This window comes from Nanorana parkeri, unplaced genomic scaffold (assembly GCF_000935625.1).
Source record: "Nanorana parkeri isolate BGI_ZX_2015 unplaced genomic scaffold, ASM93562v1 scaffold450, whole genome shotgun sequence".
NCBI classification, from domain to species: Eukaryota; Metazoa; Chordata; class Amphibia; order Anura; family Dicroglossidae; genus Nanorana; species Nanorana parkeri.
This window is the reverse complement of record NW_017306718.1, coordinates 763,755-779,805: the sequence shown is the minus strand read 5'-3', so window position 1 is coordinate 779,805 and position 16,051 is coordinate 763,755. Positions and strand designations below refer to the sequence as shown.

Sequence of the window (16,051 nt, the reverse complement as noted above, 5' to 3'; positions counted from 1 at the left end):
ACCAATAGTGCTCTTTTATAAAATATCTCTTTTCAAAGACTTTGAATTTCCTAAAATGTGGTTTTGCTGGCCTTATTGGCTTTATTACAGATGTTTTGTATGTAGATTTCAGTTTTAAATGGTCAGTCCACCCAAAACTGATATTCCTCCATTTGACAGGGATGTGGTTTATAGAGGAGGCTGTCTCTGTCACCAATCCAAGTTATGATGGGTGAAGCAGGGGTGTGGTTTACAGAAGTGGATGTCTCTGTCACCAATCCAAGTTATGAATGGTGAAGCAGGGGTATGGTTTACAGAGGATGCTCTCTCTGTCGCAAATCCAAATTATGATGGGTGAAGCAGGGGTGTGGTTTACAGAGAAGGCTGTCTCTGTCATCAATCCAACTTATGTTGGGCAAATCAGGGGTGTGGTTTACAGAGGACACTTTCTCTGTCACCAATCCAAGTTATGATGGGCAAAGCAGGGGTGTGGTTTGCAGAGGAGGCTGTCTTTGACGCCTGTGTGAGGGTGGGTGCATAGAGCTTTTACATGTAAAGCTACATTCCAGGCTGGAAGTGCACACACCTGGGGGTTCCCGGGATATCCTGCAAGATTGTGGTGCCACGCTGTAATCAGAATCCTACTGGCCATGTTCTTCTATTTCTGCTATTGCACAAAACAAGCATTGATAAAGAAATTAGACAGCAATCTAGCAACCATGTAAATGATATTGCTGCAATATCTTCTTTAGATTAGGGGTTCAAAACACTTAGCAATATGTGTAAAGCAGCGCACTGTGATGTGAATTTATCCCAGAAGACTGCCAAGGTCTGCATGTACATATAAACATGTATATATGTATTTAAATGTACGCAAAACTCGATTTGCGTATTATGGCTGTTCTGATATTCTGATCCAAAGGGGAAATATACTTTCATTACACGCCCCGTACACTGATACATACAAATAGAGAGAATGTGACGTAGAATACCATCAAACTGACGAACACCTAAGACTATATAAAGAAAGTTTCTGTTCATTAAGAGAAATTGTGAAACACATTATTCTGATTTCAAGACCTTTCCAGTCAATATAGAGGTAATCCCTTCTGTAAACACAATGGTTGGGTAAGAAAAGATTCTTATAGCTTAGAGTGTCTTTGTGTTACGAGGGACTCATCAATCTTTCAATAGATTCAATCACTGTGGCTAGATTGGATTTTTCACCAGAATAAATCTCCATGCTTGGGACGACATGTCAATATTCCATCTGTTTAAATTAATGTGTCTGAATGAAATGCTGCTCTTGCACAGTACTTAAAAAGATGCATTCAGGTCTTTGAACATATCTTGAACAAAGTATATAATGCATACTGTAAATGCACTGTGTTCTGTAGCTACAATACAGCCCCATGGTGTTGCATGTTTTTGTGATAAAGGAACACAGATTGAACACAGTGGGGCTAATGTGAGAAAAGTTTGCTAGAAAGAAAATGTCTTGTTCCCCACAGCCACCAATCAGAAATCTAAAAAAATGTTTAACCTATGGATTGTAGAAACTGATTGATATCTGTGGACAACAACTAATGCTTATGTTAGAACAATTTTTTATACATAAGCATAAGCAATATGTGAAAATGGAAAGAAGTGAGCTATTTTCCGCTTATCCTAAAAGAAGTCAAGGAAGGTCATACAGTATGCAGAATTAAGCATTAATCATATAACCAGTCAAGAATAACATGCAGTGTAGTATAAACTTACCCGTCTGCCTTCCAGAAACTTTAGTGCTGCGCCAATGTTGGCTACCCAGTGAATGCGCTTCAATTGCCTTCCTTGTTCACATGGCTGCAACAAATGTTTAATAAATGCATTAGTCTGGCATTATATAATTTGTACTTTATGAAACATAATAAAATGGTTTACGGATGCATACATTTTTATTTTCTTGAATCTAGTTGAAACAATTCATCCCCACACAGCTACCTCCTCATGTATCACTTCCCCCTTCCCTTTTAGATTGTAAGCTCCCAGGGGCAGGGCCCTCCTTACCATCTTGTCTTGAATTGTATTGTGATTGTAATGTCTTTTTATATTGTAATGCGCTGCGCAAACTGTTGGAGCTATATAAATACTATGTAATAATAATAATAATAGTTATATTTGGCCTGTTGGGGATGCTGTCCCTACCCTTGAGGATAATAATGCTTTCGTGTTTTGTCTGGTATTGGATATCTGCTGATGTCTACCCTCATTCTGGATAGCTAGCCCTAAAGTGTTTTTCTAACCAAAGCATGTTTAAAGTTCAACTGAAGTCAAAACTTTTTTTTATTATTTTGGATAGAATCTAATTTGGAGACAGATTAGAATACCTGTCCGGTTTGTATTGCTTTCTGCATCACCCACTTTATTTGTCCTGGTGACCATTATCACTGGAAGTCAAAGAACATGCTAAATTTTGCGCTATCATCAGAACAGGAGTTGATGGGAAATTTTGTATTGGGGTCACTAGTTCTGGTGATCCTGCTGACCAACAGGGATTTAGCTCACTTTGGAGGGATTTCCTATAACTTCCTGTTGAGGCTACGGGACAAGAAGTGAAGGGAAATCTCCTCAATGGGACACAGGTGGCAAAAAAAGCTGACAGGGGTTGTAAGCCTCCTTTAGTCTAACAACAAACTGAAAAAAAAGTTTTGGCTTCAGTTCTGTTTTAACTGTCAAGAGATGGCAGCTAGCTACGCAGGCATAACTAGTTTGCCAAATGATCATGGTAGCTAACAATCTTTCTAATGCAAGTGTGCAGTGGTTGAATTTGCATGTTTGTGCCTGTAGAGGAAGAAGCACTGCAGGCACTGAACTGTCACAAGCAAAATAATATCAATAGGCTAGGATAATCCATCTCAGCTGACTGACTGTCTCTTAAACAGGTTTGACCAGATTTGTAGAGATGCCTACAGACATACAAACATTCCTGGATTGAACTGTAAATGACCACATTTCTGCTGCACTGTGATAGGCGGCCGAGCGGTGTGGGAGGAAAGACACCGGCCCTCACAGCGCTCGTCCCGCAGCGCTCGGCCCCGGGCGCCCAGAACTCTGGTTACGCCACTGGCTCTGTGTCCCAGCGGGGATGAAAGGAATCACGGCCGCGCCGGCAAAACGTCAGGAAAATGTCACTTTCGGCATTTAGCCGAAAGTGGCATTTTCGGCCAGCACCCCCCCTTCACTTTTCGCCCGGGGCCCGCGCCCCTGCTGCACCCCCGGTTGTTACGCCACTGCATTGAGGTCACATCTATGTGCCCGCATTTCATTTATAGCATCAGTTCAGGCAGTACAAAATAATGACAGGTATAAGTTTAAACAATAAAAACTCATTTGTGATTAAATTATATCTTATTTTTCATATCAAGTTGATTTTATGCCAACAGCCAAACTCCTCTCTATTTCCAGAACATCTTCAATGCAATGTCTAGATGTATTAAAGGAAATAAAACATCCACGGGCATAGAGGAAATGTTTTGTGCAGTTAAACAAAAGTAGGCATCCCTGGCATTCCTTTAGCTGTGCATGCTTCATGTTCAGCATTATAATCCAAAGCTAAAAACAAGCCTATGGAAAATGCATATGCCTTGCAAATGCATTTCAGCCAACAGAAAGCATTCTGAACTACATAGGCAATGGAGAAAAGAAACTCTCAAGGGACAGCATGAGAAAGGAAAAATGTTGCATCTGCAAACTCACTTATTGTGCCTGACTCTATTAAAGTAATACAAGCATGTTAAACCACGTAAACTAAATTTAAACCCATCAATTAAATGCCTTAATATTATAGGGATGATATCATTGTGATATACTTTCTAATCAAATTAAACCAAATCAAGTTAGTCTTTTTAAAACATACCCTGGAATTCATATTCATAGACACTCATTAGCAATCTGTCTTCTGTCTGTGCTATGAATTGCGTAACTTGTGACAGATTCGTGTAACTGTTGAAAAGATGTTTATGAAACTGTTGCAGAATTTCCTCAAAAATAATTTATCGTCAGACAGAATTTTGTCAGCGACACAAGACTTACACGTTTGACACAATTTACTCTGCAATGGAAGAGGTCTGCATTACCTCCACTTTTCTTATGACCAATATGGTGGTATGAATATGTCACAGCCACAGAGCCAGAATGTAAAAATTTTGCATCTAAGAACTACCTCAATTTGTTGCATTCATTGACAACAGTAAGAAAAGTAATGCATTTGGTGCAGCATTTTCTAATACGGCTATAACACCAGAAAATCGGTTGCAGATGCTTGATTGGATTACACTCTTTCTCTGTTACCTACCAGTTTTTGTCCAGACAAGACTTCCAATAATGCAAGTAACTTAGTTCCATCTTTTATGTCTATAAAAAGATCATTTATTACTAACGGAGGATTCCTCTGTAAAAGAGAAAAACAGTCAAATGGTCAGCATCATTCAGTGCAATTTACATATTCAAATATTTATATATATGAAAATACTGTATATCAGTAACTTTACAAAAACTGTTACATAATACCGTTTTCATACCATAACATTCCGTACCACACCACAAACTCAAAGAGCATAGTGTAATAACTGTAGCAACCAAACAGAAATCATGTTCCTATTGGTCAAACAGCACTAATTGCTGATCTAAATTTGCTGAAAGTGAACAGTTGTGCTGCCACACACACAGAATCTGTTATTCCCTAGAAATGTTTAAACCCAAATATTTGTATTGTGTGTTTGCATTGAACACATAGGCTTTTTACGGGGTGCCTAAGGCTTAGTGTAACTGTATATTAAGATACACATTTTCCTAATGGCCCGTGGTTTAGGACACCTTTGAAAAGCTTCAATCCCATATGTTAATGTAGGGACTTCTTTTATGTTGCTAAATGAACTTGCACAAAAGTTGCCTGCTTTGAGCATATTTATCAGTGTCTGAGGAAAAAGGTGTTTCAAGCAGTCTTAAGTAGGGTATATATGGTTAGAAAAACCTGTGTATACCCTACTTTAGTTGGCCATAGTTATTTGAATCTCCTAATCCTGCATAACTAAAAGGACAATAAACCCAAAATTCATATTTAAGTTACAGGTGGAGCCTGCTCAGCTAAGTCAACCTCTGGCTTCTTATATGTCTTAGATATATCAACAGCACAATCTCCCTGCTATGAATACTGACCCCTTTACATGTTCCAGCATCTATGGCATAATAAAAAATAAATAAACAACTAACATAGAGTGTGGGGCCCCCTCATAATGGCCAGAGTAGGCTTGTAGTCCTGCAGCTCGGAGATCTCATACAACTAATAAAAAGACAGTTGATAAGTGACAACACTCAGGGGCGTCCCGAAGTCGGATGTCACCCCGCAGTCATCGCATGTGATGTCCCCACGCTCGTGCGGGATAACGTTATCGCGCACAAGTGGTCATCTAATTGGCACGCGCCTGTGGCCATCATGGTGATGGCTGCCGGCAGAGAGAGGAGGGGACGTTCACCCGGCCGGATAAGGTATGCGCGGGGTCCCCTCCTCTCTCCTGACACTGACGGGCTCTCGGTCCATCTTGAAGAAGGGCTCCGGCGGCCGAAGAGAGCCGAAGGCTCAGCCGAAGCTCCAGCTGGATCTTTCGGCCCTTTAGTGAATAATCCCCTTTGTTGTATAGTATGAAGGTATAAACTGTGTGTCCCCACTGGGAAGATTGTCTTTGTTTCCTTTATTCAGTAGTTATTGAGGCAGCAAGTGAAGGGAAATCTTCAGTGACCAAAGAGCAAAACAAAAACTGACAAAATGTCTAAACCTGCCATGTTTTCTGCAAACTAAAACATGTTTTGTATGGAGTTCTAATTTCACTAGCCTAGTCATGTAGCTGTGTATCTATTACCATTAACTACACTCACACCTTTGTCACAAGAACATTCCCTCTAAAATTAGCTCAACATACAGTAAAGATAAATAGTTGTGGTTGGCAGCAAAAACTTGATAAAATGAGCAGTTCTCGTTTCTCAACTCTAGATTGAAGCGGAAGCAGCACACTTTTGTTTGAAACAATTTGCTATGACATTTCCCTATACTGTCTCTTCAGCTAAAATGTTATATCAATGACACTGGGATGGATTTTATATTTTGCTGAGGTGTGATAATTGGAGTTTAACTGCATCATTTTTCACCAAGCAAGCTTGTTTAGCTAACGGTGTTATAACAGTTTCCAACGGATTGTGCCAATATCAAGCTAACATATGACAAACTGGGAAAAAAAAGCTCATCCGTTTTAAGGTTTGCTTTGACAATGAGCTGCAGAATTTCCTCTCCACTTCCAGCAGAGATGATTACATGGAAATATAGATGAAAGAAAAAGATTAGATTTGTATTTAACAATTCACCAATGGAGAAAGATTGGGATGCTCTTTTTAAAACATTTATGCAATACCATTTGTACAGCTACCTGCTTACACTATATAACAATCTATATACACCAGTTTAAAGTAAAAGTACAGTCAAACATTTTTTCTTAGCTTTAGGCAGAATAAGGAAATTTAGGACCTCTGAGCAAGGTTTTCCTTGCTCAGTGAATCTAGAATTGAAGGACCACACTGTGATACTGAAGCCCCGGTACAAGTTTATTCCAAAGACAGATTGTTTATAAAGCCAACAGGTTTCAGGGGCTGTAGTTGTAGGGATTAAATGCACTGGAACCCTGAGTTTTGTATTGGGTATTTATTTTATATTATTGTTATCATCCAATAGTATGGAGGTGGTGCAGATATAGAGAATTTGAACATTGGGTTAGCAGCTTCCGCACACCAAAGGATTTCCACAATCACCTTGGGTTGTGGTAGGGATGAGTGAATCTAGAATTGAAGCTTGTGATATTCAAGTCAAGATACAAGTTTATGCCAAATACAGAGTGTTTAAAAAGGCAACACATATTAGAGACTGTAGCTTTGCCTCCTTTAGTAGTAGGAGTATAAATAAAGAGGAGTTTCATCCATAAAAAAATGCTCTCACCTATCTTCTACCCCTTCCTTCTTTAAAACAGGCAACAAAAATGTTTTCCTTTACCAGTAAGTACCTTTTGTATTTTTTTTTTTTTATAAAGGCACTACCTTGTCTAGGGGATGATAACATACCTAGCTGGGTTGTCTATGTTACACATGCCAAAAGGCAGTTTGTCATCTCTCTGGTAGAGACCTGCAGAATCTGCACATTCACTTATACACCACACAGTGAGTCCCTGCCAGGTTCTATTGACCCGGCAAAGAACAATGGAGTATGTGCACATGTGACTGGTCTTGTTTCAAGATGGCGGCACGGGACCTGAGCAACACAAGAAGAACTTGCTCCGCTGAGGCTCCGTGACAGGTTACACAGCGGGGAGGATTTCCCTGCTGTGTAACCTGTTAGACCGATCTGAATGGAGAAAAAGGTGTCAGCTTCAGACATGAACCTGACAGCTTTTTCCTCCATAATTCTAGGTGAGGCTCTGCCTCACCTGCTTCCCCTGACTGCAGGTCCCTGGTGTCTTCATACGGGTGCACGCTGTCCATAGACTTACCTTGTGTCTCTCCTCATCTCCCGGCCGAAAATCTGAACTGCGCATTCGCCCACCCCAAGATCCTTTGTGGCCGCCCGAGATTTTTCAGATTTTTGGACGGGAGCAAGTGGCGAAGACACAGGTAAGTTCAAACCTCTTTTAAAGTGTTTTTTTTAAAGTTTTTCCATATATCTACTGCTTGCTAGCAGTAGATATATGCAAAAACAACGGTGGGTGTAATAACCCTTTAAAGGATCTGCTATTGATGACTTGGTGCCAGATACCGCTGCATAACTTCAGAGGTCTAGTGGAGTTTGTGTTTCGATGGATCATGGCTGATTTGGCAGCAAAAGGGGGACCTACTCAATATTAGGTGGGTAGTCATAATGTTATGGCTGATCGGTGTACGTAGTCTACTTATATTACTAATATGCTTTCACATTACAAAGAAACTGAAATTGAAAATTATGTAGCAACTAATAATAGTATTACTGATATCACTCTCCTTCCATTTTAGCTTACATTGTTTTGTTTTTATGCATTGCCATTTTAAAGGTTTTATATTGTTTATAGCCTTGATGAACAGATGCACATCATACCATTGAATTGTGTTGGTTTCTCTGTGAAAATTACCAATACATAAATCTTCTTTAGATATTTAACTCTTTGCCTAATTTTGGCACTCCTTACACTTAGTATGCATGCCACACTTTGAAGCGCCCTCTACAATTTGAGAACCACTTTTTCCCCAGGGTTTGCATGAGAGAACAATATTACATGTTTATGTTCACCCTTTATGCACCACTGGTGCCTGCAGAGATTTCAATAAGGCTGGAACCAATGCATTGTGATAAAATGCAGTAAAATACACATTATATCATACATTACAGCAACACTTGGTAAGGCATGAATGGCAGTGCAATCCCATTTTAAATAGAACCCCCAATGCACCTTGCAAATCCAGCTCAACACACATGTATTTCAGTGCACCACAATGGACATATGGCAACACATTGATAAATCTTTTTAGGAGTGCTGGCAAAACAAAAAAAATTCAAATTACCAATCAATGCTGTTTTCCCATAATGCTTAGTGGCATTTTTTTTTTGTGTAAATTATTTTTATTAAAGTTTTAGTACAAAACATGGTAAGTACTTTTACGTCCGTGAAGGCACACAGTTCAGTACACCATATACAAACATTAAAACATATATAACAAACCCACCCCAGCATAGGAACATCTCACGTCCAATGCTCCCTCCCCCCCACCCTAAACAATTGTGTGTGTCCCCAGCACCCGCCGTCCCATACGAGGTGTCAGTATCTCAAACAAGAATATAAAGTCCATTAGGTTGGATATACAGCGGTTGTGTGTACAATTATTATATCACTTCAGATCCCCATTGCTTGTTCACTGTAGGGGTATTCTAAACCAAGTATAGAAAATACATGAAATACAAGTCTCTCAGCCTGCTGTATCCGCAGATTCCAGCCATCCTCCCCAAACTCTGGAAAATTTCTGGGGGCATCCCCTCCTCTGATATGTTGCCTTATAGAGGCTTGAGTATGCGTTGACTAGGCCCTTCCAGTCAGAGATGCTCGGGGGTGCGCTCTGTCTCCATCGCAATATTATCACCTTCCTAGCACAAAATAGCAGGATACCTATAAACGTCTGTATTGCAACGGTAGGGGCAAGGGGCTAAGTCAGTCCCAGAATACACGTGCGAACACTAGGTACGAAATGGTCCTCAGAATATTCGGACACAATATTTGAAACTGCCTCCCAAACCGGTCTAAACCGTGGGCAGGCCCACAATATGTGAACAAGATCCGCCAACGGGTCAGAGCACCTCCAACATTCAAAACCTCCTCCCCCATAAATGCGAGCCAGTCGCACTGGTGTATAATAAATCCGGTGTAGTATTTTAATTTGGATAAGTTTGTCTCTGGCAGAGATCAGGTGGCCAAATGGATAATCCCATATGTCCTCCCACTCCTCCTCAGTTAACGCAGGGATGTCCACCAATCAGGGGGCTTTACACTTAAGCGCATGCACCGAGGAGGATTGAAACATGAGCCTGTATACTTCAGAAAGCGGCTTGTTGAGCGGGTCCCTTCTAAGCATTTTTTCCAGGCTGGACAGCTCCACCATGCAAGTCAAGCCCCCGAACTGGCCCTGGAAGGCATGTCGCAACTGCAGGTAGCGGAACAGGTAATTGTTGGGAATGTGGAATGTAACCTTCAATTCATCAAATGTCATAAGTTTGTTATTTGAGGTAAGGTCTCCTAGGGTCTTAATACCTTTACTAGGCCACCTATGAAAATCAGGGATATTCAGAAAATGAGAAAGCAGTGGATTTTTCCAAAGAGGAGTATGAGGGGACCACCCCTGTTGGGTCAGGCAAAGCTGTTTGCTGATAGAGGTTCAGGCCATAATTGTGGCTCTCATAGATGCAGTATGATTGTACGGCTCCTTAAGACCCCGAAAGGGTAGTCCGCTCAGTGCCTCGTAGGACCCCAAAGAGGCTGCCTCCACCACTACCGCAGTGTCTTCCCTAAACCATGGCTCCTGCAGGGTAGTAAATTTGATCCTAGGAACTTTGTAGTTCCATAGAAATGTGCTAAGAAGGGAATTGATTTTATGAAAGAAAAATTGAGGGACCCAGATAGTGGAGTTTCTAAGCAGGTACAAGAACAGGGGTAGGATTTTCATTTTTATCAGATTGACCTTACCTACCAATGATAGATGATGCTTCCAGGATTCTAGCCTTGTCTTGAGTTTTGCAATCAAGGGAAGAAGGTTAAGGGAGTAATAATCCCTCACCGACTTAGTCACCTGGACTCCCAGGTAAGTGATTGTGTCCACCCACAGGAGAGGGATAGAGGCATCCGCCGCTGCTTGAGGCTGTGGATCTAGGGGCAGTATATGGGACTTAGACCAATTTACCCTCAGTCCAGAGAAGACCGCAAACGTGTCTAAAATTTTCAGTGCCGCCCGCAAGGATGGACCAGCATCAGCAAGAAATAGTATAAGGTCGTTTGCATATAACGCTAAAAGCTCCTCTATACCCCTTATTTTGAGACCAGAGATCTCCTGTGAGGAGCGGAGGACAATAGCTAGTGGCTCCATCACCAGCGCAAACAGACCCGGAGACAAGGGGCAGCCCTGCCGGGTTCCCCTTCCAATGACAAAGGTCTCAGATACGAGAGGTCCGATCTTAAGGGCCGCTCTAGGGGCATCATATAGTATGCTAATCCACCTGCAGAACTGAGGGCCAAATCCCATCAATCTAAGCACTTCCCACGTGTATCCCCAGTCAACAGAGTCGAAGGCCTTGGCCACGTCTAGCGAGACCAAAGCCCTAGAACTTGCATTATCGTGCGTTAGCTAGAGGTTGGTGAACAACCTACGTAGGTTGGTATCTGTAGATTTGCCAGGTATAAATCCTGTTTGGTCAATGACCAAGGAACCAATAACTTTAGAGAGGCGTGTCGCTAGTACCTTGGTTAATATCTTAAGATCCATGTTTAATAGAGCGATAGGTCTGTATGAGGAGCAAAGGAGAGGGTCCTTGCCAGACTTGGGTAATAGGACTACATGGGCCTCCTTAAAAGTGTCAGGCAGGACTCCATCTTCCAGACATGCTAGGTAGGTGTCCCTGAGCCGGGGGGTGACAGAGTCCACATATCTTTTATACCACTCCGGCCCAGGGGGGCTTGTCATTAGGAAAGGATGTTATTGCCAGCTGTATCTCCATTTCTGTAAGAGGCATCTCCAAATATTCTCTATCCTCCCAGTCCAATTGTGGAAGGCTAAGCCCACCCAGGAGGTCAAGGAGGGAGCCTAGATCATATTCCGGGATCCTACAGTATAGAGTTTTATAGTAGGCAAGGAACTCCTGCAAATTGACGGATCCGTAACTCTCTCCCCATTGTCCGCCAAAATGGCCGGAATGTTAGTTTGTGACCTCTGTTCGGCCACCAACAGTGCCAGAAGCTTGCCATTTTTGTCTCCTCGCTCGAACAGGACCTCTCTCGACTGCCGCAAGGAACACTGTGTCAGCTCCACATGGTGAAGATTAATATAGCGTCTGGCTTGTTTAAGGGCAGCCAACGTGGAGTCCCCAGGTGAGTCCGCGTAGGTCGCCGCTCGAGCTGCTTCCTCATCCTGTAGTAGGTTTAGGATAGCACAGTGCTCCCTACGGACAGCCTTGATACTAGAGATATATTCTACTCTAGTATGGGCCTTGAAGGCATCCCAGACTATCGGAGCAGGTGCCGTGCCAGTATTGTAGTGCCAATAGACGTGTATGGCTGGAGTTACCTTCTCCTCCACTCTCTCCTCTCCCAACGGTGATAATCTCCAGCACCCCGACCTCCTCCCCCCCGGTACCGAAAAAGTCATGGAAAGCTGAACATGATCGGACAGTCCACCAGGGAGGTAGGAGGCGCTAGAGATCATGCCCAGTATAGGCTGGTTGCCAAACGCCATATCTATCCGGGCCGAGGAGCCGTGAGTGTGGGAAATATAGGCATACGCCTTGACCCCAGGGTGTTTCCACCGCCACACCTCCTCCACTCCGGCTGTCTCCGCCCAGGACAGCAATTCAATACCACGTGGTCTAGCCGAGTTGGAGGAATCCAAGGAGGGAACCAGGACATTATTGAAATCTCCAGCCATTAGAATCGGCAAAGGAAGGAACTAAGTAAGTTTTTCGAGGACAGCATATATAAGTTGTACCTGGAAAGGCGGGGGAACATATACACTGACCACGGCCAATGGAGTAGCTTGGATATCTAAAACCACTATCGCAAACCTCCCACCAGGGTCCGTCACAGTGTGGAGGATGGTGCAGGGAAGAGATTTACTATTAAGCACAGAGGCACCCCCGGGAATACGTGGAGTACGTGGCATGCACCGCACGCTGTATCCAGGGGCGCCCCAGGGCCTACACCTTGCTCCCATCTAGATGGGTTTCCTGCAATAGTACAATATGCGGCTTAAGCTGTTTCAGATAATTACATACTAAGTAACGCTTAAACTTGTTATTTAACCCCCTAACATTCCAGGATACCACCGTTATGTCATCCAAACCCATGGTTCTGTATGACACATGGAGACAGTGACATTTCCCGCACAGGCTGCAGGTGGAATCCAGGACAACACACAATCCCCCAGGGCCCAAAAATAACCAAACAACCCCTCTTTCCAGAGAAACACATTAAACAGAACAACAACATTGTCCCCGGGAAGTTTGACCCAGAACCCCAAAACACAGTTAAGTGATGCATCCCCTTACACTAAAGGGCACATACACTAAGGCATATTCTGGTATGCCATAGAAAGTCAAAGTCCTAAAAATGGCACAAAAAAGAAAAAACAGTGTCTGTCCACACTTCAGTGGAGCTAACAGATGTTGCTACACCATAGGATAACATCGTTCAGATACGAGGAGAGTAGAGTACCTCCAGGCCCAGCATGTGATGCAGGAGATCATGCGTAGGGTATGTTTACAAGGTCCTGGGTATCTCAGGTTCCTGAATCCACCATTGACAGGCTTCATGGAAACAGTCACCATGCAGTTTTAGACAATGAAGAATGGGGTGAAGGCAGGCCATCATTGTATAACAACAGGGGAGTATGCCCAGGATCATCCGCCACCATATCATGGTACTGTTGGCTAGGCTTTAAGGTAGGTTTGTCAGGAACAAAACAGTAGAGAAGGCAAAGCCCAACCAAAAAACAAAGGTGAAACATCTCCAGGGTAAGGGCAAACGTGGTATGCTCAACCCAGTGTATCCAACCACTCTGCGGCTGATGTCGGGGTATCGAACATGCGGACTGTTCCAGCATGAGGTACCCTAAGTCTGCTTGGATAGATCATGTTGTACTGGATACCTTATTCTCTCAAAGGCATTCCACGAGGCTCCACAAAGGCATTCCACGAGGCATTCTCATGGCGAAAGTCATGATGATTCCTGGCTGCTGCCAATATGCGGTCTCGAGACATATAATTCAGGAGACGCACCAGAAATGGTCCCGGGGGGCTCCCGGGGGCCCGGTCGACCAGTGGGGACTCTATGAGCAGGCTCATAGAGTCCTTCAAAAAGCAGGCTGCGTGCCCTCCGCTCCTTCTGGTAGGCCTACCACACGCACATTATTCTGCCGCATCCTATTGTCAGAATCATCCACCTTGGCAGCCAGCACCTTCACTGTTCGTTGCAGGTCCTGTATGGAGGTGGCATGATCCTGCACCGAATCCTCCACCGCCGACACCCGCGTCTCCGCCTGTGAGAGTCTGCCCCTGATCTTATCTAAATCATGCCGGATCAGCGTGCATTCCACCGCCAGATGATCTAAGGGGCCACTGCAGGATTCACGGCGCCCCCCTCCATTCCACAGACCGAACCGGAGCACCTACAGGCAACAGGAGATGAGGACTAGATGGCGCAGGAGAAGCGTGGGGCTGCACCCTTGGATTTCTTGCCGCTGCGTTACGGAGTGTCGGTGCGTTTGCCTGAGACATGTCACCCGGTACCGGACACCCACCGGAGCTCAGGTGAGTAAAATCAGGGCTGAACTGGCAGGATATAGGGCGGATGGCTTTAGTGCAGCGACGGAGCTCCTCCAGACACGTCCGCGCTGTTTCACATCCCGGCCACGCCCCCCCCCCCACCCACCTTAGTGGCATATTTAAACCCATTTTTGATTTTCTTTTGGACTTATGAATAACATGTATAAATAGATAAATTAAATTCATTTATCAATTAAAGTGTGGACGTTATTCCATGGCTTTATTCAATAACAGAATTCACTTTTGATTAGTAACACACCTAATTAAATTACATGAGATAGAAAAACTGCTCCTGATAATTTAATTCTCCCCTCAAGACCTTATTAGCATTTCAACCATGGGGATAGGCGGTGTGAACTGTGCTAAACACAGAAACCTAGAAGTATCACTGAGGAATAGAACATTTGCAATGCAATGTGTATGTAACATGGGGTTACCTTCTCCAGAGGCCTTAACCCCTTAAGGCACAGATCACCCATTTCCTTCAGTTCAGAGCAGAGCTCTGCCACCTTGACTCCAGGCTCACCCTTCCACACAGGTCACTGTGGGAGCTCCAACTCCATGAGCTTACAGCGGCTTTGTGTTAGCCTTACTGGGGCTCCCCAAGTTCCTGACACATGGATCTAAAGTTCGAAAGCAACCTGGTGTGGATGCGTAGATCATCACCCACACTATAAGCACCTTGGGAACACTGAGCAGGAGCCAGCCTGGCTGAACCAGATTAACCAGTACCACTACAGAGCAAAAGCTCTTTACGAGTGTCTGCCCTCTTTCCTTCATATATAGGTTCTTCCACCAAAAGTTTTCCATAAGCAAATAAATGTCATTCTTGCCATTCTTTTCAAAAGGTCAATTCTTTACTAGTATAAAATAAAGTTACAGGCTCAGAAAGCATAAAAGGACGCTATTTTTTCCACAGATATTCACTTTATATTTCTTTCCAATAACACAACTCCTTAAGGAGCAACTCTTCTCACAGTTCTAATAGGCATAACATGGCATTCTTCTCCCAATAAAGGTGCTAACATTCTCCTCTTCCCATCTCCACAAGGGAGCAGTCCCAATGCTCAGCACACAGACAGACCAGTACTCCAGGTACTCACGAATTGCTGCTCCGTGCTAGCCCAGTGTGTAAAAAGAGTTGCCCCTCAAACTCTTCCCAGATGTGAAAAACAACCCGACTACCCACCAAAATTTAAATACCACTAACAAACCAAAAGAAATATTGACAAAGAACGGTGCCCAGCAAACTCTGGGCCAGGATTATCCCTCAAAGGGCCTTGCACTGGTGAAACAAGGATGTTGATTGATTATTTATTTCATCAATATGGCTGAGCAATCATTGATTTGACCCAATCAATGATTGATCAGCCATATTTTTTTAAATTATTAAATTTTTATTGACATCAAATTATTGACAATTATTAACAATTATTAGACCAAACCAAGACAGTTTTAGGTGGAAGCACCAAATATAAGACAAACACATATATCTACACCTCTTCCTCGAGTAGGGTTGCCCCATTTGTGCTTCTACACCTTAAAAAAACATAACTCAAGAGAAAACGATCTAACAACGAAAAGGGAAAATAAATTCACAGTTGGTATGCTAGATAGAAAGTAGAGAAAAGGGGGGGAGAGGAAAAAAGAAAGGGAAAGGGGGTGGAATAGTAATATTCGTGCGAGAGCCCATGTAATACAAGCAATATTGCCTTCCATAGCTATATGTGCCAATTTTAAGATCTCCAGTACTCTGGGGGGGGAAGTTGTAATGAGCGTTTTACATCCTACTTATAATTATTATTATTTTATCCATATATTCCAGTATGGCATTTATTTAGCCGGTCAGTTGCGAGTGAAGGGAGGTGACTTTAAAGGCATTCCTCGGGGACCATATGGTTTCAAACAAAGTTATACATTCCTGTCTTGCCAGGGTAAGTTTCCGTC

The 16,051-nt window shown here is 43.2% G+C and overlaps 1 protein-coding gene across 1 annotated transcript in view; it reads right to left on the bottom strand.

The window, feature by feature from the left end:
- The window catches only part of SYNE1 (spectrin repeat containing nuclear envelope protein 1), a 334,610-nt gene that overhangs the window by 302,058 nt on the left and 16,501 nt on the right, over positions 1-16,051 (bottom strand). The window contains exons 3-4 of the mRNA XM_018560335.1: positions 4,316-4,411; positions 1,741-1,824 (exon numbers count right to left, since the gene is read on the bottom strand). Coding sequence (XP_018415837.1) covers positions 1,741-1,824; positions 4,316-4,411 — 180 coding nt within the window. The remainder of the gene's footprint in view (positions 1-1,740; positions 1,825-4,315; positions 4,412-16,051) is intronic.